The sequence below is a fragment of the Zonotrichia leucophrys genome, chromosome 11 (assembly GCF_028769735.1).
Source record: "Zonotrichia leucophrys gambelii isolate GWCS_2022_RI chromosome 11, RI_Zleu_2.0, whole genome shotgun sequence".
NCBI classification, from domain to species: Eukaryota; Metazoa; Chordata; class Aves; order Passeriformes; family Passerellidae; genus Zonotrichia; species Zonotrichia leucophrys.
Genome location: NC_088181.1, coordinates 1,613,432 through 1,632,518, shown reverse-complemented (window position 1 = coordinate 1,632,518; position 19,087 = coordinate 1,613,432). Strand labels below are relative to the sequence as shown.

Below are 19,087 nucleotides of genomic sequence, written 5' to 3'. Positions count from 1 at the left end.
GAGCTCTTTCTGGTGTTTTTCCCAGTGTTTATTCCTGTCCCAGGACACAGGTCACAGGTCCTGTGTGTTTCCTGCATGTCCCTTGTGAGGAGGACCCCAGGGAATGGGGGCTGCCTTGGGATGGCATGGGAACCCCTTGGGATGGGGGACAGAGCAGGGACAGGGCACCCCTGGCACAGAGGTCCTGGCAGCCCCAGGGAAGCCAGGAAGTTTTCCTGCTTCCCATCCTCCCTGAGCCTTTCCTGACCTTATTCCCAGCGTTTCCATCCACATCCCTGCAGGCACAGGTGCCAGTTCTGTCCTGGGATGGGAACCCCTTGTCATGAGGGATGGGCACCCCTCGGGATGGGCACCCCCTCCCAGCCCCATCCCAGCAGGGCACAGCAACACCCCAAAGGCAAATGTCTGGCAATGCTTATCAGCCCATCCTGCAGGGGCAGGGCACCCCAGCTTCCGTGGGGTGATCCCGGGGCACACGTGGCACGGCCGGTGCCACCCTGCCAGCAGCGCCTGCCAGCTGTGCGCCACAGCTGGCGAGCAGAGCGGGCCCTTTTGGGGTGCAGCCCCCCCTGTGTGTGCAGCCCCCCCTGTCCAGCCCCCCAGGAGCTGGGTGGTGCCCAGGGGCAGGGCTGGCTGCTCCATTATCCAGGGGCAGGGTTCAGCTCGATAAGGAGTCGCTTTTGGACTCGGGCAGCAAACAATCAATAAGTGGCGAGCGATGGGCAGCAGAGATAAAGGCAGAGATCCCCCCTGGCTCCCGCCCCACCGGGGCCTCCCCAGCACCCCAGAGCAGGGCACAGAGCCCAGCTGTGCCACAGCCATCCCCTCTGCACCCGCAGAGCTGAGCCCAAGCAGGCTGAGCCCAGCAAGGCTCGATTTAAACCCTCCTCACTCCTTTGTCGTCCCCAAGGCTGCCCTGATTACTCGAGCACCCGGGACGGCAAAGCCGGGATAATCTCCTTAGCCCCTTTGGAGAGATTTCCCTTTGTGAGCCGAGGTGAAGAGTGGAGATGCTGCGTGTTCACAGCTTAAGACTCTTCCCAATCGGCTCCCTCCATCTTATCGGAGCGGTGCCATCACATCATTGCAGTAGTTGAGTTGTCAGGATTTATTCCTTCCGCCGCGCTCTCGCCGCTTCTAAAAACAGCAGCTGGGGCCGGGCTGGGGAACTGGGGGGAAATGGGGGGAACTGGGGCTTCTCCAGCTCGGGTTTCCCCAGGCAGGAGCAGGGGAGCCAAGGGAGGTTGGGTACCCATTGATGGATCCATCCATCCATCCATCCCAGGGCCAGGCTGGCTCCTGCAGCCACCCACGTTGGCTCCTGGATGTTCCAGGGGTGCAGCCACATCCAGGCACCCACGTTTGCTTTCCTTGCAGGAGGGAAGGGCAGAGGGTGCCAAACCATCCATCCCATCCCATTTCAAGCTGCTCCTGCATCCCTTTGCCTCCCGCATCTACAGGATTTGAACAACATCCAAATGAACTGTTTGGTCCCTTAGCAGGAATCTGGAGATCCATCCATCCATCCATCCATCCATCCATCCCTCCCCGTTTCCCAGTCTCTCCGTGCCCAGGGCTGGCTCTGGCTGTGCCCCCCAGGCTGGCACAGAGCAAGGTGACTGATCCCAGGCTGTGATCCAATGACACACTGATAGCACTATTTATCCTGGTTGTATCCAGGCAGCTGCAAACACTGCAGGGCCCTCCAAGCCTGGGTGCCCACTGAGGGGCAGAGCAGTTGGTCTGGATGGGGTTCAAGTGCTCTGGATGCAGCTGAGGCAAAGGGATGCAGGAACAGCTTGGAATGGAATGGGGTGGGATGAGTGGGTTTGTCTGGGGGTCCTCTGCCCTTCCCTCCTGCTCGCTCCCACAAGGAAAACAAATGGATGTGGCTGCATCTCCAGAGCTTCCAGTGCTGCTCCTGGCAGGGCCATTCCTGTCCCTGGCCCTGGCCATGCTGTGGTCACTGTGCCCATGGGCTCTGACCGTTCATCTCCATCACACCCTGTGCTGGAGCAAGGCTCAGTCATGCCTCCCTGGAATTGTGCATCCCCACAGCTTCCTCCCTCCCCTGTGCCCACCCTGGACCCTCGGGATGGGTGGGAATGTGGGTGTCAGCCGTGCCTGCTTGGCCATGGGGTGGTGACAGGATTAATCTTTGCTCCTGGCACAGCTCAGCCGATTCCTTTGGAATCTCTTGATGGGAAGATAAACCAGGAGCAGCCCCGAGTTCCCTGTCCCTGTCACACCAGGCAGGTGCACCTGCCTCTCTGTGGGCTTTTCCTCCCTTTCTCCCTTCCTCCCTGCTGCTTTTCTCTGTGCCCCAGAGCAAACAGGCCGGTCCCTGCCCCGATTTGGTTAATGAGCTGGGAGATAAGCCCTGCTCCCTGATAAGGAGGGACCGATGGCCAGGTGAGATACCTGGGGGGTGTTCACCTGCCAGGGGATCCCACAGGGAGCTGCAGCTCAGGGACTTTGCTCCAGGGCACCCCAGGGGCTGGCAGCAGCTCTCCCCAGCCTTGCAGGCAGTGGGATGTGCCCGGATCCAGGTGGGAGCAGTGGGATCACTCCCTGGTGGTCCCACATGGGGACACAGCTTGCTGCCTTTGGGCTTTGTTCCCAGTGTGGAGCACAGAGCATCTCCCAGGCCTCCCCATCATGTTCCCTGTTCCCTCTCAGCAGTGCTGTGTGTTTAGCTGGAAAAAATCGTCTTTTCCCTCCTTTTTTCCCTCGCTGTGTTAACATGGATGCAGCACAGGGGCTCTGCAGCATCCCTGGCTGGCCCAGGCACACTCATCCCTCTGGGGGAGCTCCCAGCACCACGGAGCAGGGGTTCAGCACCAGCAGTGGGGTTCCAGCACCCCGTTTTGGGGCGGGTGGAGGCCGTGGGGCTGGCGGGAACGGGGCTGGCTGTGGCAGCACTATTTTTGTCCCCCTGTCTGGAACGGTTTTCTCTTTATCAGCGCCTGCGTGTTTTCTCTGCTGGGGATTGATACACACAAGATGAAGTGCTCTGACATGGGAAGTGTCAGGCGAATGCTCTTATCTCAGAGACATGGTCTCCTGACCCAAACGCTGCTGATTACCACTGAGACGGGCAGGGGGGGCACCCGCAGGGGGACGTGGCCGTTGGGCTCCGGGCCCCAAAAGCAGCCGGGATCTTTGGGGTGCCAAAGGCAGAGGGGCTGCTGGGGGTTTAGGGTGCAGGGGAGGGTGGGGATGCTGAGGCTGCGGGAGTCCAGCACTCCAGGAGTGTTTTGGGATCGGATTGGAGGTGCTGGAAGTGTGGAATAATGTGAGGTCTGACTGCCCTGCTCAGCCACTCTGGTGGTCACTCTGCTCCCTCCTGCCTTCAGTCCTTCATGGACCCTTCCTCAGGCTCAGTTTGTGCCAGGGAATAAATCCCAACAGCTCCCTCATCCCTCCTCCTCCTCTTCCCTGTGCTGGAGGAAATGGTCAGGGGGATGCAGGGCAGGAGGGTGCCAGGGATGTGTGGGATGCAGGATGGGAGGATGCCAGGGATGCAGGGCACACACAGCCTTTGCCATGCTCATCCCCAGAACCCCTTTGCAGGGATGAGATCCCAGCTGGACACAGAGCTGGGATCTCCATGGATGGCCAGGGTGCCTTTGGGAGCACTGTGGCTCCAGGGGCTCCCAGGCTGTCTCAGTGGGCAGGACAGGGCAGCTGAGGCAGAGCCCATCACCTGCAGGGCTGGGGGCTCTGCACAGGGCTGTGGGGTGGCAGGGACCAACCTGGTGACCCCAAACACCTCGGGGAGCCCGGACACCTCCCAGTTCTGCCGGGATGGCACCGGCTGCTCCCCTGGGATGAGCTCCAGCAGTGCCCGGGGTGGCCAGAGGGGACCCGCGGGTGGCAGTGGCACCTGGGCCATGGCAGGTGACACCACCCAGCTCTCCCAGTCGCTCACCTCAGCTCACCCCAGCGCCGGGAGGATCCAGATGTCAGCCCTGCTAATAAACACATCAGATTTCAATCTCTGCAGCCCTGGGATCGCTTTATCCTCCCCGCGCTCCCGGCTCCAGAGGCAATTTTGCCTTCAGCCAGCACAGCCTCCTCCCTGTCCCCGGCACCCGGGACTGCCTGCAGCCCCTCGGGGCTCGGGGGGCTCTCTGTCCTGCCCTGCAGGGCTCGGGCACACACGGGATGGGTTCATTCTGTGTCCCCGGGGAGCTGCTCGGTTTTGGGGGGCAGCATCCATTGAGGGGCAGGCGGCACATCCATCTGGGTATTGGTTACCTGCCATCTTATCTGCGCTCCCAAAGACAAAGGCACAGTTAAAACATTTTCGAGCAGCCTTCATAGCGTATTCACATGTTATCTAACCCATTAAACCAGAGCCTTATCAGATAATCAAAGCCATTAAGCCCTGAAGCTGCTGCGACTTCGGGTGCGGGGATGGGAAACGCTCCTTCCTCTGCCCAGGGCCGTGCTGGGACCCCCGGGCTGGGCTGGGACCCCCCATGGCACCCTCACCAGCAGCTCCAGACAGGTGCCCACACCCCCGGGATTTGGGGCGCTGCAGTCCAGGGGGATTTGGGGCACATCCCGCTGATGCTGTGCGTGTCTCCCCGCAGATGAGCTGGAGCTGGAGATGCAGTCCCACACCCCCAGGATTTGGGGTGCTGCAATCGGGGAGGGTTTTGGGGCACATCCCACTGATGCTGTGCGTGTCTCCCGCAGATGACTGGAGATGCAGTCCCACACCCCCGGGATTTGGGGTGCTGCAATCAGGGAGGGTTTTGGGGCACATCCCGCTGATGCTGTGCGTGTCCTGCAGATGAGCTGGAGCTGGAGATGCAGTCCCACACCCCAGGGATTTGGGGTGCTGCAATCTGGGATGTTTTGGGGCACATCCCACTGATGCTGTGCGTGTCTCCCCGCAGATGAGCTGGAGATGCAGTTCCACACCCCCAGGATTTGGGGTGCTGCAATCTGGGGTGTTTTGGGGCACATCCCACTGATGCTGTGCGTGTCCCGCAGATCAGCTGGAGATGCAGTCCCACACCCCAGGGATTTGGGGTGCTGCAATCAGGGAGGGTTTTGGGGCACATCCCACTGATGCTGTGCGTGTCTCCCCGCAGATGAGCTGGAGATGCAGTCCCACACCCCCAGGATTTGGGGTGCTGCAGTCTGGGGTGTTTTGGGGCACATCCCACTGATGCTGTGCGTGTCTCCCCGCAGATGAGCTGGAGCTGGAGATGCAGTCCCACACCCCCAGGATTTGGGGTGCTGCAATCTGGGGTGTTTTGGGGCACATCCCACTGATGCTGTGCGTGTCTCCCCGCAGATGAGCTGGAGCTGGAGGTGCGGGATGGGCACAGACGGGTGCGGAGCCGCCGCAGCCTCCCCGAGGGCTTCTCCTGGGGCCCCTTCCCGGGCAGCATCCACAGCGAGCCGGCATCGCCGGGCCACGGCGACACGGTAAGGAGCACCCGAGGGGACAGGGAGCACGGTGAGGTGGAGGAAACATTCTTTGGGATGAGAAGTCCCTGCCCGAGCTGCTCAGGTTCCTCAGGGAATCTCCTGCTTTGAGGTTTCCCTGCCAGCCCAGAGCAGGGGACAGGAGGACATTGCCATCCGCTCTGCACAGGCTGCTTGGTGGCACCTGTCTCCTCACAGGGGAGATGGGATCTGCCTTTTCCCGTCTCAGATTTGCTCCCTGGGGACTCTGGTGGTGCCTGGGAAGGACCAGCAGCCGTGGGGACGGGGCAGGAGAGGAGCACCAAGGGCATGGTGGCTGTTGGTGCCATCACTGGGGGAGCAGCAGAGGAGGGAGGTGGCCACGAGTGTGACTCTGGGTGTTTTTAGGCTCTGGATCCTCCATCCCAGCCACGTCCTTCCCTCCACATCCCCCATGAGCCGCACACAGGCAGCTCCAGCCCAGGATCTTCAAGCCCTGGTTCCATCCCCACCTCTTCCTCCTCCTCCTCCTCTCTCCTTTGCTCTTTTTTTTTTTTCTTTTCTTTCTTTTTTTTTTTTTAAGCTCAGGCCCGTTTATCTTTGCTGAATTAAATCCTTGATTAACCCTTATCTGCCCAGTTTGGCTCCCTATCTCCCGCTTGGCGCCGTGTGTCCAGACACCCGGTACAGGATGATTGATTTCCCCAAGATATGCTCAGCTTTTTTCTGATACTTCATTTATTGTCTAAATATTTTTGCTCCCATTTCAGCAGCTCCCTTATCGAGCCCGGCTGATGATTCCCAGCCCTGCTCTCCTCTGCCACTCTCCTCCCTCCCTATCTCTGCTCGGGGAAGGGAGGAAGGAATTGCAGCCCCATCCCTGATAGGGGCTGTCACCCTCAGGTCCTTTCCTCTTTGTTGCTGGCGGCGCTGGGGGGGGGGTGCAGGGGGTCTCCCCCAAATCCTGCCTGGCTCTGCTCTTCATCTCCGGGGAATAAATCCCAAACAGCTCCCTCATCCCTCCTCCTCCTCCCTCTGGAGAGATGTGGAGTGGTGGGAGATGATCCCAACCTGGGGTTTTGGTGGGAGCTGGGAGCACTGGGTGTCTTTGATATTCCGTGGTGTGGAGCACTGTGTGTCCCCATGGGATGAGGGAGAAGGAGAAAGAAGAGGAGGGAAAAGAGCAGGAGCAGGACGAGGAGGAGGAGGAGGAAGATGCCCACTCGTCCCCACCTGCTCCCACAGGGTTCCCCCAAGAGATCCTTGCTCGGGAGGGTGTGCAAACCCTCAGGCAGACAGCTCGGGGTGCCGAGGGCAGGTGAAGCCCCTCTGGGACTGTCCCCAGCCCCCGGGTGCCCGTGTCCCCCCCGGGCCGGGCAGGGCCGTGCGGATGCGCTGCCGGCGGATGCGGAGCAGCTCGGGTTTCAGATGGGTGTGCGATGGTTATCGGGCTGTGCAGCCACACAGCGACCTCTTTGTTCAGGGAGAACAAGGACGGGCTTCACGCCGGGCTGGGGCCGCCGTGGGGAGCCGCCGTGGGCACCCCGGGGTGCTGGGGGCACCTTGGGGTGCAGGGCAGGCAGCCCCTCCAGGCAGGGGTGTCCCCGTGCCAGGAGCAGAATTCCCAAGGGATCCTGGGGTCCCAAAGCCCCCAGCCCCATTTCCCGTGTCCACAGGGGCAGGGGAGGTGCACCCACCTGTGGCAGTGTCACACTTGTGTGCCACATCCATGTGCCAGTGTGTCACACACGTGTCATACCCCTGTGCCAGTGTATCATACACACATGTGACACCCTTGTGCCAGTGTGTCACACCCATGTGCCAGTGTCACACACGTGCACCAGTGTGTCACATCCATGTGCCAGCCCATCACACCCTTGTGCAAGTGTCACACACATGCACACATGCACCAGTGTGTCACACCCTTGTGCCAGTGTCACACACATGCACCAGTGTGCCACATCCATGTGCCAATGTGTCACACACATGTCACACCCCTGTGCCAGTGTGTCACACCCATGTGCCAGTGTGTCACACCCCTGTGCCAGTGTCACACACATGCACCAGTGTCACACACATGTCTTGGGGGCTTTATCAGGCTGCCAGCACTCGGCTCCTGGCAGTGATAAGGCCCCAACTGGCTGTGACTGTCAGGCTGAGTTGGAGGGGTTGGAAATATTGGGATGGATAATTAGATTTCATATCGTTACTGCAGCAGCCATCGGAGGATCAGGGAGATTAATTTCCCCCCCCCTTGTGCTCATTAATATTCATTAGAATGCGGGGAGGCTGAGCTGGGCATGGGCTGAGCAGGGAGTGCTGTGACCCCCTGGCAGCCCCTCAGTGTGACCCCAGCCCCATTTGAGGAGTGCTGTGACCCCATGGCAGACCCCAGCCCCTTTTGGGGAGTGCTGTGACCCCCTGGCAGCCCCTCAGTGTGACCCCAGCCCCATTTGGGGAGTGCTGTGACCCCATGGCAGCCCCTCAGAGTGACCCCAGCCCATTTTGGGGAGCATGTGACCCCACCTCAGTGTGACCCCGGTGCTGACCCCTGTCCCTGCCCCACAGAGCCCCCCCCTGACGCTGGTGCTGGGGGACGAGAGCTGCTGGCTGTCCCTGCTGCCCCTCGTGCCCGGAGAGCCCGATGCCAACGCCGTCATCTACAGGAAGGGTTGGTACTGGGGGCACTGGGGGTGGGTGGGAGGGGTCCCCATCCGTGTCCCCTGTCCCACTGCTGGCTGTCCCTGGGCTTGTCCCTGTCCCAGCTTCCCTGGGTGGCTGCAGCCAGTGGGGCTGGGGAGGGTCCCAGCAGGGATGGGAGCAGGGATGGGAGCAAGGATGGGCACAGGGATGGATCCAGGGATGGGCACAGGGGTGGTTGTAAAGATGGGCACAAAGGTTCAGGAATGGGCACAAGGATTGGCAGAGGGGTGAGTGCAGAGATGGGTGTAAGGATGCAGGGATGGGGACAGGAGTGGCCCCAGGAATGGGTAAAGGAATGGGCACAGGGTTGGATGCATGGATGGGCACAGGGATGGGCGGAGGGGTGAATGCAGAGATGGGTGTATGGATGCATGGATGTTGGGATGGGCATAGGAATGGGTGCAGAGATGGGCACAGGGATGTGGCAGAGATGGGTGCAGAGATCACACAGGGATTGCACAGGGATGTGGCAGGAATGGGCACAGGGATGGATGCAGAGATCACACAGGGATTGCACAGGGTTGGATGCAGAGGTCGCACAGGGATGTGGCAGGGGTGGCACCGGGATGTGGCAGGGGTGGCACCGGGCTATGTGCAGACCCGGGCACAAGCCGGAGCGGCTCCGGGCGGGCGGTGCGGGCTCAGCGCGGGCAGACACCGCCATCTCCAGGCCATGGCCGGGAGGGAGCAGCGGCCGTGCCGGGACCGCGGGCACAGGGCGGGACGGAGGGGCCGGGCCAGGCGGGCAGGACGGGGTGCGGTGTCCCCGCTCACCGCTGTCCCCTCTGCAGACGAAGCGCTGTGGTGCCGCACGACGCGGGCGCTGCGGGAGGACGAGCCCCTGAGCGCCCTGGTGGTGGCGGAGCCGCCGGCTGTCCCCAAGCACAGCGTGAAAGCCGAGCCCGGCGAGTCCCCGTACCCGGCGGCGCTGCACTCCGACATCCAGCTGCTGCCACAGCAGGCCGGCATGGCCGCCATCCTGGCCACCGCCGTGGTCAACAGTGAGGCCGGGGGGACACGGGGAGGGAGAGGCAGGGAGGGACACCTGGGGAGGGATACAGGGCGGGACATGTGGGGAGGGACACTCGGGAAGGGACCCACAGGGAGGGGACACATGGGGAAGGACATGTGGGGAGGGACACATGGAAAGGGATAAGCACAGAGGGGCACACAGGGAGATGCAGGGAGGGACACATGGGGAGGGACATGGGAGACACGGAGAGGGACACACGGAGAGGGACATGCAAAGAGGGACACAAGGGGGGACACACAGAGAGGGACACGTGGAGAAGGACACATGGGAAGGGACACACAGGGACATGCTGGGAGTGACACAGAGAGGGACACAAGGGGGGACACGCTGGGAGGGACACGCAGAGAGGGACATGCGGGAAGACGCACACAGCACCATAGCCCTGCGGGGCTCCCCAGCTGGTCCCATAGCAATGTTCCTGTCCCCAGCCTGTCCCACAGCAATGTCCCTGTCCCCTGCTCTCCACAGAGGACGTGTTCCCGTGCAAGGACTGCGGGATCTGGTACCGCAGCGAGCGCAACCTGCAGGCGCACCTGATGTACTACTGTGCCAGCCGGCAGAGCGCCCGCGCCGGCTCCCCCGCGCTGGACGAGAAGCCCAAGGAGACCTATCCCAACGAGAGGGTCTGCCCCTTCCCTCAGTGCAAGAAGAGCTGTCCCAGTGCCAGCTCCCTGGAGATCCACATGCGCAGCCATAGCGGTATGGCACGGCCTGGCATGGCACCCCTGGTCTGGAGGCTTTGGGGTGGCAGCATGGTGACCGGTTAGAGGAGGCTGAGCTGCTGGAGGGGAAGGGAGGATGCAGGGCTGGAGCACACTGGGCAGTGGGGTGAGGCTCTCCCCAGCTGGTTTGGGGCACTGGTTTGGCACAGCTCGCTTGTAGGTCTTCCCCCATCTCAGACCTGTAGAGACAGAGGGAGCTGGCCCTGTGGGTGTCCCCAGAGTCCCTGTCCCCCTGCCCTCAGCACTGAGTGTCCATCTGTCCGGCAGGAGAGCGGCCGTTTGTCTGCCTGATCTGCCTGTCGGCCTTCACCACCAAGGCCAACTGTGAGCGGCACCTGAAGGTGCACACGGACACCCTGAACGGTGAGTGACCCACGGGGACAGCCCTGTGCCACCCAGGGATGGGCACTGTCCTTCCTGCTCAGCCCCATGCTCTGTCCCCTCAGGTGTCTGCCACAGCTGTGGCTTCATCTCCACCACGAGGGACATCCTGTACAGCCACCTGGTCACCAACCACATGATCTGCCAGCCAGGCTCCAAAGGCGAGGTGTTCTCACCTGGGTCAGCCCTTCCTGCTGCCAAACCCCTCGCTGCTGGTGAGTCCTGGGGCTGTGGCCATGGGGGACATGGGATGGCATTGTCCCCCAGGGCTTGTCCCCAGCTGGGCCTGCTGGTGGGAAGGGAGGTGGGGATGGTACATTGTCCCTGTGCCAGGATGTTGGGAATGGGGAATGGGGTGCCAGGGGTGTTGGGAACAGGACATGGCAAACATCCCTCTGCCAGGATGTGTGGAACAGGGAACGGGGTGAGGATCCTGCCCTGGGGGTGTCATAACGGGGGGCCAGGGCAGCACCCCATGCTGGTGCTCTCAGTGCTGATCCTCCCTGTGCTGGTTCTGTTGGTGACACTGTCCCCTCTGTCCCCCTGCAGGGCTGAGCCAGCCGAACAACGCGTCCCTGCGCAAGTGCAGCCTGGGCGCGTTCCTGCCCGAGGCGCTGCCGGCCCTGCCGCCGCACGTGGTGCTGCCCGGCCCCGACACCGCTCCGGTACCGACACCGACACCACCGGTACCGGCACCGCCCGCCTCGCCCCCCGACCCCCGGGCCGGCAAACTCTCACCCCCAGCCCAGCCGCAGAACGGGGAAGGGCCTTCATCGGCATCCTCCTCATCCTCCTCCTCCTCCACGTCCGGCGAGCCCGTGCGCATCAAGGAGGAGCCGGCGGGCAGCCCGGCCAGCGAGGCGGAGGCGCCCAGGAGCGGGGAGGGGGCCGGCAGCCCCGAGGGCGGCTCCCGGACCTCGTCCCCCCGCAGCCTGGCATCGGCCAAGGTGAAGTCGGAGCTCGCCAGCCCCACACCGGGCTCCAGCCCCGTGCCCAGCGAGCCGGGGACGGGCACGGCCGGCGGCACCGTGTTCCTGCCGCAGTACGTGTTCGGCCACGAGGCCGCCGTGGTGCCACAGGCCTCGGAGATCCTGGCCAAGATGTCGGAGCTGGTGCACAGCCGGCTGAAGCAGGGCCACGGGGGCACGGTGCCACCTGCCATCTACACGGGCACGCCGCCGGTGCCCAAGGGCGCCACGTGCTTCGAGTGCGAGATCACCTTCAACAACATCAACAACTACTACGTGCACAAGCGCCTGTACTGCTCCAGCCGCCACCTGGCCGAGGACAGCCCCCCCGGGGCACGCAAGCTCAAAGCTCCCCCCGGGGCGCCCAAGGGTCCCCTGGCCCCAGGGACACTGCTGTCCCCTCCGGCGGGCAACGGGCAGGGCCCGGCAGCGGGGGACGGGGACGCCGGCCGCGATGCCACCCCGCCATCCGCCACACCGGAGGGCAAGGCTGAGGATGGGGGCACCAAAGCGGGGTCCCCCGAGGCAGAGGGGAACTCGGGGCGGTGCAGCGAGGACAGCCAGAGCCCCGGCAGCTCGGCGGGCGACGAGGGGGACGAGGACCCCAGCAAGACGCTGTGCGAGGCCTGCAACATCCGCTTCAGCCGCCACGAGACCTACGTGGTGCACAAGCGCTTCTACTGCGCCTCGCGGCACGATCCCCCCCTGCGCCGCCCCGCCGCCCCCAAAGTGCCCTTCCTGCCGCAGCCCCTGCGCACCCGCAAGCGCCGCAAGCTCTACGAGATCCACGGCGCCGCTCGCCGCCCCGCGGAGCCCCCGCCAGCCCCGGAGCCCCCGCCCGCAGAGCCGCCCGCGGCCGCCCCCGAGCCCCGCGCCAGCCCCATGGACGCCGAGGGTCCCATCGACCTGAGCAAGAAGCCGCGCTGGCAGAGCGAGCCGGCACCCACACCGGTACCGGCACCGGCGCCGCTGCTGCCCCTGGCCGACTACCACGAGTGCACGGCGTGCCGCATCAGCTTCAACAGCCTGGACGCGTACCTGGCGCACAAGAAGTACCAGTGCCCGGCCACGCCGCTGCAGCCCCGCACCCTGGAGCACCTGCAGAAGATGAAGGGCGCCATGGCCGCCCCGCTCAAGGGCCGGCACAGCCCCGGCAGCCCCGGTGAAGGGGACCCCGAAGGAGGGGTGCGGGTGAGGGCGGCCCCGGCGGGCAGCCCCGGCATCCCTTACCCCGGGGCGGACTCGCTGCAGCGTCACCCCAAGGGCTCCCTGCCACCGCCGGGGGCCAAGGGTCCCCTGGCTGCCTGTCCCTACTGTCCCCTCAACGGGGCCATCAAGGGCGACCTCCTGGAGCACTTCCGAAACGCCCACGGGCTCTTCGTGGCCAAGCCGGGACCACCGGATGCACCCGGTGCCAGCAGGACGCCCGAGCCCCCGCTGCCCGCCGGGTCCCCTCCGCGCCCGCCCGGCCCTCGCCTCCGCCGGGACAGCGCCAAGGAGGGCAGGGACAGCAGGGACAGCCCGCGGCCCCCCGGCTCGCCCGCCTCGCCCGCAGCCCCCGAGGCTCTGCGGGAAGCCCCCCGCAAGCCCCCCACGCCCCCCGCCTACACGGACAGGGGGGTGCAGACCCCCCCGGGCAAGGCCGTGCCCGGCCCGGTGCCCAACGGCAACCACAGGTACTGTCGCCTGTGCAACATCAAGTTCAGCAGCCTGTCCACCTTCATCGCCCACAAGAAGTATTACTGCTCCTCCCACGCCGCCGAGCACGTCAAGTAACCCCCCCAGAGCCCCCCGGCACCGCTCGGGGGGCTGCAGGGGCTGGGGGGTGGAACCGGTGCCTGACACCCCCTCCCCATGCAGGGGTTGGGGTGATGGAGGATCCCCCCAGGAGGCTCCACCGGGGGAGCTTTGGCATCTGGAGAGCCCCAAATGTCATCCAGGTTGGGGGGCGAGGACACTGGAGGTGGGGTCAGCCCCCACCTGTGCCCCGGGGGGAAACTGAGGCAGGAGGACTGTGCATAGCCCTGCCCTGGGGGCTGCAGGGGGCTTTGCCCCGTAGACACTACGGGGCTGGGGTGGGGGGCACGGCACCCCAGGAAATCTGGGGGTGTCCCCACCGCAGAGCAGACCCTGCAAGGATGGAGCTGCCCTGGGAACTGTGTGTATAAATAAGTGTGTACAGAAATAAATATGTCTGCTAAACACGTGTGTGGGGTCGGGGACACTGGGGGGGCTGGCATGGACACCAGCACCTCAAGGGGCTGGGCCATGGGGACATGGGGTGTGTACAGCCACGGTGACAGCAGGGACAGGGCATGACGTCCCCACGCTGTCCCCGCGTGGCACCTCAGCAGCCATGGGGCAAAGTGCTGCTCCCAGATGGGGCTCAGCTGGTGCTGATGGCTCATTAATTATCAAGGTAATTAAGCCCCACAGTGCCGGGTGGGGCTCAGGTCTCTGCCACAGGAGCAGTCCCTGCCTGCAGCTCCAGACCCTGCTGTGGGTGCCCAGGTGAGTGCGACTCAGGTCAGGTGTCCCCCACAGGGGACAGGGGGGGATGGCCCTAAGGACCCCCAGAGGATGGCTCCTCACCTCCCCACTGCTCATCCCAGTATTCCCAGTCCAGCAGAGGCAGGCAGTGGGTTGTTCCTCTCCCTCCCACCCTCTCTGGCAGGGGTTGTGCTTCAGGATCTTTCTGGGAGCTCTTGGGGACAGTCCCAAGGGCCAGGTCACTGGAGCCCAGTGCCCCCAGCCCTGTTTGTTTCCCAGCTGGTATCCCTGGAGCTGCTGAGCCCTTGGGATGCCCCCGGACCTGGCCAGGCCAGCAGCAGCACCCAGGGTTGTGCAAGGCTGGGGTGGGCACAGGGACTGCCCCTGCCCAGGGCTGCCAATGGGGCTGGGGACCCCAGGGACCAGAACACCCCCTCATGTCCCTCCCTCTGTGCCAGCCCTGCACAGACAGGGGCACAGGGAGATCTCTCATCCCTTTAAAGGGAGCAAAGACAGGCATGGTGCCAGCTGCCACAGGCCAGGGCTTTGGGGTTAGCCCCATTACTGTGTTGTGGGTGTCTCAGCTCTGTGCCAAGGGGTGGGAGCCAGGCTCTGGTGCCAGGGAGGAGGAGGAGGATGATGAAGGCAGCAGCTCCCCTGGGGAAGCGCTTGCGACAGGTTCCCTCCTGGCACCTCTTACACCACCACCAGCTCAGGGTGCCAAGCAGTGCAAGGGCTGAGCGTCCTGGGTGTCCCCCACCCCACAAAGACAACACAAAACACAGCTGAATTCAGGAGACCTTTACTTAAATAAATATATTTACAGAGCAGCAGCTATTCCAGAGCAGGCTTGGCCACACTCAGCCAGCGGAGTGCAAGGAGAGGCTGTGCCAGGCACCGTGGCAGCCTCTGCCCAGGCATTGACCTAGCAGGGTGCTGAGACCCCTGAGGGCTGGGGGGACAGCAGAGGGGACAGGCCAGGCCAGCCAGCCTCACTGTGACATCTTCTTGTAGGGCAGGGCGGGGAGGCTACAGGGCAGGAGGTTCTGCAGGGGCAGCGAGCTCTTCTCCTCTTCCTTCTGCTCCTCCTCGGTGGCATCCAGGAGCTGCTGCATGTAGCACGAGGTGCCCAGCAGGACGTGGCCCGTGGCCTGCATGCTGAACAGCGCCCAGCGCAGAGCTTCCCTGGGCAGGGAGAGAGGGGTCAGCATGGCACAGCTGGGCTGGGCAGTGTCCCTGTCCCCAGAGTGTCCCCTGTGTCCCCAAACCCCCACACTCACTTCACCAGGCGCCGGGCCCCGTAGCAGCGCAGGTCGTAGGACATGCTGTAGGTGCCATACAGGGTGGCTTTGACATTGAGGCAGCCCAGGTCCTTCGGGTGGGTCTTGTACAGGTCGAAGGTGACGCAGGCGACATCGATCCTGCGCGGGGGCTTGCGGGACGGGCTCACCTGGTAGCCACGTGTCTGTGGAACAGCAGCACCACGGTCACCTGCTGCACCCCACGCTCCCAATCCCACCTCAGCGTGGGACAGAGGGGACAAACCAGCCCCTCAGGGGTCCCTCACCTTGGGGGCAGTCCAGCTCTGCCCCTTGCTCAGGGCCATCAGGGCAGTGCCCTCCTCCAGGGTCCGGAAGAAGGATTCTGTCTCCACAGCGGTGCCGTCCTCATCCAGCACCAGCGCGATGGGCGCAGGCAAGGCCAGGGCGCTCTGGGCCTGTGGAGGGGCTGGGGGTGAGCAGGGCTGGGGGCAGGCCCTGGGCGGGCAGACAGAGCCCGGACAGAGGGACAGACAGACAGACCTGGCGCAGCAGCTCGGCCAGGCTGGGGGCCATGACGCCCTTGCGCACGCTGCGGTCCCCGTTGCACACGCGGTAGGGCTTGGGCCGTGGGGCCGGGCCCGCCAGCAGCTGCTGGGTCATGGAGGCGCTGGCTGAGACACATCTGGGAAGGGACACAGGGATTGGGGTGTTCTGAGAGCCAGCAGGACCCCCTGGCAGTGACAGCACCGAGGGAGGGATCGGGGGGATGTCCCCCATGCTGGGGACAGGGGGTCCATGGCACTTACTTGGACACGGGGGCAGCCAGGCGCTGGCTCAGGGATTTGGCGTAGTCCATCTTCCAAAGAGCACGGAGCAGCCTGCGGGGAGGAAGGACAGTGGCTCCTGTCAGCTCAAGATCTGTTCCCACCAGCACGTCCAACTCTGCTCCAGGGGTTTTTCTGCTGCTTTCAGCTCCCGTCTGCTCCAGATCTCCCTGCTGGCAATGCCGGTGACAGAATTGAGCCCGAGCTCTGTCACCGCTGCCTTTACAGGGGCTGGTCCTGCCCTTTGGCCGGGGCCAGGCCAGCGGTGGCCGCCCGGCCAGAGTCCCCTGCCAGCAGGGCTCTTGCGCAAAGGGACACGCGGGGGCTGAGTCAGCGCTGGAGCAAAGGTGAGACAGCAGCCCTGGGCTCCTGGGAGAGGGCACCGGGGCTTTGGGGCCAGGGACACCCATGGGAGCACCCCAGCCCTGCCGCTCCAGGGGTGGCTCCAGCTTGGAGCCTGATCCGGGGGTATGTCCAGCCAGGAGCCTCACGGGGGTCCAGCAGAGCTCCCATCCCCTCACCTCCAAGGAACAGCAGCTCTTCTCCCGAGGATCCAGCCCGTCCTCCTCACCTGCCCTTATGTACCTGTCACAGAGGCTCCTCCCTCCCCAGGCCGCACCCTCCTGCCCGCCGGGCCCAATGGGACCGGTACGGCCGGGGAGGGACCGGGAGCTCGGGGTGGACCGGTTGAGGGGGGACCGGGAGCCGGGCCCGTCCGGCTGGGGGGACACCGGGAGCCGGGCGGGTCCGTTCGGGGAAGGTCCGGCTGACAGGGTCCCATCAATCCCTACAAACGCTCCCGTGGGTGTCACAGGACGGTGCCAGGCTGCTCCCAGCGGTGCCCAGGGACAGGAGGAACTGCACTGTCCATGAACCACGAGAGGTTCCCTCTGAACGCGAGGAGAGCCTGTGCCCATGGAGGGTGGCACAGCCCTGGCACAGCTGCCCAGGGATGTGCGGTCTCCTGTCAGGAGCCATCCCAAAGCCACCTGGATGTGTCCCTGTGTCACCTGCCCCAGGTGTCCCTGCCAGAGCTCCCGAACATTCCCCGATCCGGCGGCACGCGGGTGCCCCGTCCCTGTGCGCGGGTGCGACCCGGGCACATCTGGAACCTGGCACATCCTTCTCCCTCCACGTGCACGCCCGCACACACCCCCAGTGCAGATGTTGGCGCGTTCACGCGTCCAGCTGTGCGCGCACACCTGCGCTCCGTCCATGCCGTGCGCGGCCCCTTTAAGAGACCGGGGGGGGGAATCAGAGCGCGCCCTCCCTCCTCCCCTCGCCTCGCGCCGCCGGGCCCCGTCGCGCGCGGATGACGTCACGCCATGGCCGCCCTGCGCCGCCGCGAGTAGAGGCCGCTCCGCCGCCCCGTCCCGCGCTGCCGCCGCCGCCCCGCCGGTCCCCGCCGGCCCCCGCCGTCCCGGGCCCGCCCCCGCCGCGCCCCGCACCGCGCCGGGCCCCCGCCGCCCCCCGACACCGGTGAGCCGCCGCCCGCGCCGCCGCGGCCTAGCGCCCGGGAGGGGGGGCGGGCCCGGGCCCGGCGGGGGGAGCGGGGGCGGCACCGGGGAGGGGGGGACGGGGGCAGCCCCGGGAGCGGGAATGGGGCGGGCGGCGGGGACAGCAGGGCAGGGCCCCGCGGTGATCTAGAGGGGGTCGGCGGGAGGCCGGAGGGCGCGGAAATGAATGAATTCCCCGCTCGGTCGGGACCGGGAATGGGACCGGGGAGCCGGGGGACAGCGGGGCTCGGCAGGGACACGGCGTGCGGGTGGCTCTGACTGTCCCCCTCGGCTGGCAGCGGGAGCAGGGACAGCGCCAGCAGCCGCGGCCCGGGGGCACGGCAGGAGAGCCCGCCTGGCAGGAGAGGAGCCCCGGAGGTGAGCGGGCACCGCGGGGGCACAGCCGGACAGCCCCGCCTGGCACGAGAGCAGCCTCGGAGGTGAGCGGGCACACACCGGGCACCACGGCAGCCGAGGGTGCTTGGGGTTTGTCTCCTGCAGGGTCTGAAATGGGTTTGGGGTTTGTCACGGGGTCAGTTCTGGGATGGGTTTGTGGTTTTTCACCTGCAGGGTCAGTCCTGGGGTGGGATTGGAGTTTGTCACCTGCAGGGTCAGTTCTGGGGTGGGATTGGGGTTTGTCACCTGCAGGGTCAGTTCTGGGGTGGGATTGGGGTTTGTCACCTGCAGGGTCAGTTCTGGGGTGGGATTGGGGTTTGTCACCTGCAGGGTCAGTTCTGGGGTGGGATTGGGGTTTGTCACCTGCAGGGTCAGTCCTGGGGTGGGATTGGGGTTTGTCACCTGTAGGGTCACTTCTGAGGTGAGTTTGTGGTGCCTCACCTGCAGGGTCAGCTCTCAGGTGGGTTTGGGGTCCCTCACCTGCAGGGTCAGTTCTGAATTAGTTTAGAATTTGTCACTTGTAAGGTCAGTCCTGGGATGGGTTTGGGTTTTATCATGACTGACTCATGGAGTCAGTTCTGGGATGAGTTTGGGGTTTGTCACTCATGGGGTCAGCTCTCAGGTGGGTTTGGGGTCCATCACCTGCAGGGTCAGTTCTGAGATGGGTTTGGGGTCCCTCAGTTGCAGCTGCTGATCCAATATCAGTCTTTTGAGTGGGATTATCCCAAATCCTGCTGGACCCAGGTGTGACCCTCTGGTTGTCTCTTCCTGAGGCCCTGAGAGCTCACACTCAGCATTTGCTGGGGGAGAGCTGCAGGAAAATCAGCTGTGCTGGGAAAACAAACTGCAGCTGCTTTTCCCTTCAGTGCCCACCACAAATCCAAGGGGAACATTCCCAGTTAGAACTCTCTGAGCTCTGCTTCAGACCCAGCTCCTGGAAATGCCCTGAGCACCAAACTGACCCCACAGGGCTGAGCTTGGGCATTGAAGGTGCCCTGAGAGCTGCTGAGTTCCCTGGGCACCCTGCACCTCAGAGCTCCCTAAGGATGGCACAGAAATGAGGATTTTGGTTCATTAACCCTGCTGGCAGCTGGAATTGCAGTCAGGGCAGGGCTGCACACAGGTTCCTCCTCTCAGTGTTCTGTGTTTCCCCTCTCCTGGATCCTGAGGAATTGAATTCCTGCTGTCACTGCTCCTCCACGTTTTTCCCTGTGTTGGTTTCTGATTTTGCAGTTTTTTGTTCCCTGAACCTTTGTGTGCTGCCCTTCTCTCCTCCCCTGTCCTGTCAGCTCTGCTCCCTCATGGTCCCTGCCCTGCCCTTCCACCCTGCTCCAGGGCTTTCCTGCCCTGCTTTACCCCTGGATTTCATGGGTCTCATTCACAGCACC

General features: G+C 64.3%; 3 protein-coding genes across 8 annotated transcripts in view; 2 read left to right on the top strand and 1 right to left on the bottom strand.

Moving 5' to 3' along the window:
• Window positions 1–13,433, top strand: part of ZFPM1 (zinc finger protein, FOG family member 1) — a 35,748-nt gene extending 22,315 nt beyond the window's left edge. Inside the window, exons 4-10 of the mRNA XM_064723381.1 lie at window positions 5,312–5,445; window positions 7,993–8,095; window positions 8,919–9,128; window positions 9,629–9,859; window positions 10,150–10,245; window positions 10,329–10,478; window positions 10,813–13,433. Of these exons, the coding sequence (XP_064579451.1) occupies window positions 5,312–5,445; window positions 7,993–8,095; window positions 8,919–9,128; window positions 9,629–9,859; window positions 10,150–10,245; window positions 10,329–10,478; window positions 10,813–13,007 (3,119 nt within the window). The 3' untranslated portion in view covers window positions 13,008–13,433. The remainder of the gene's footprint in view (window positions 1–5,311; window positions 5,446–7,992; window positions 8,096–8,918; window positions 9,129–9,628; window positions 9,860–10,149; window positions 10,246–10,328; window positions 10,479–10,812) is intronic.
• Window positions 13,434–14,507: 1,074 nt separating this feature from the next.
• Window positions 14,508–17,052, bottom strand: CIDEC (cell death inducing DFFA like effector c). Of its 3 annotated transcripts, none has more exons than XM_064723170.1 (6): window positions 16,961–17,052; window positions 15,790–15,861; window positions 15,524–15,665; window positions 15,289–15,438; window positions 15,002–15,186; window positions 14,508–14,906 (listed from the first exon to the last, which is right to left on the bottom strand). In XM_064723170.1, exons 2-6 carry the CDS (start codon window positions 15,837–15,839, stop codon window positions 14,714–14,716), a joined length of 720 nt encoding a protein of 239 aa, XP_064579240.1. In that variant the 5' UTR covers window positions 15,840–15,861; window positions 16,961–17,052; the 3' UTR covers window positions 14,508–14,713. The 3 variants fall into 3 exon arrangements, with proteins under 3 accessions (XP_064579240.1, XP_064579243.1, XP_064579241.1); XM_064723173.1 differs by having other exon boundaries at window positions 17,010–17,028; XM_064723171.1 differs by lacking the exon at window positions 16,961–17,052 and adding an exon at window positions 16,329–16,385.
• A 406-nt stretch (window positions 17,053–17,458) lies between these two features.
• ZC3H18 (zinc finger CCCH-type containing 18) overlaps window positions 17,459–19,087 on the top strand; it is a 47,662-nt gene continuing 46,033 nt past the window's right edge. For 2 of the 4 annotated variants that reach the window (XM_064723169.1, XM_064723166.1), the window contains exon 1: window positions 17,460–17,743. The gene's annotated coding sequence lies outside the window, so the exon portion shown is untranslated. Of the gene's footprint in view, window positions 17,744–19,087 lie in introns of all 4 variants that reach the window. The other 2 variants (XM_064723168.1, XM_064723167.1) reach the window with 2 other exon arrangements.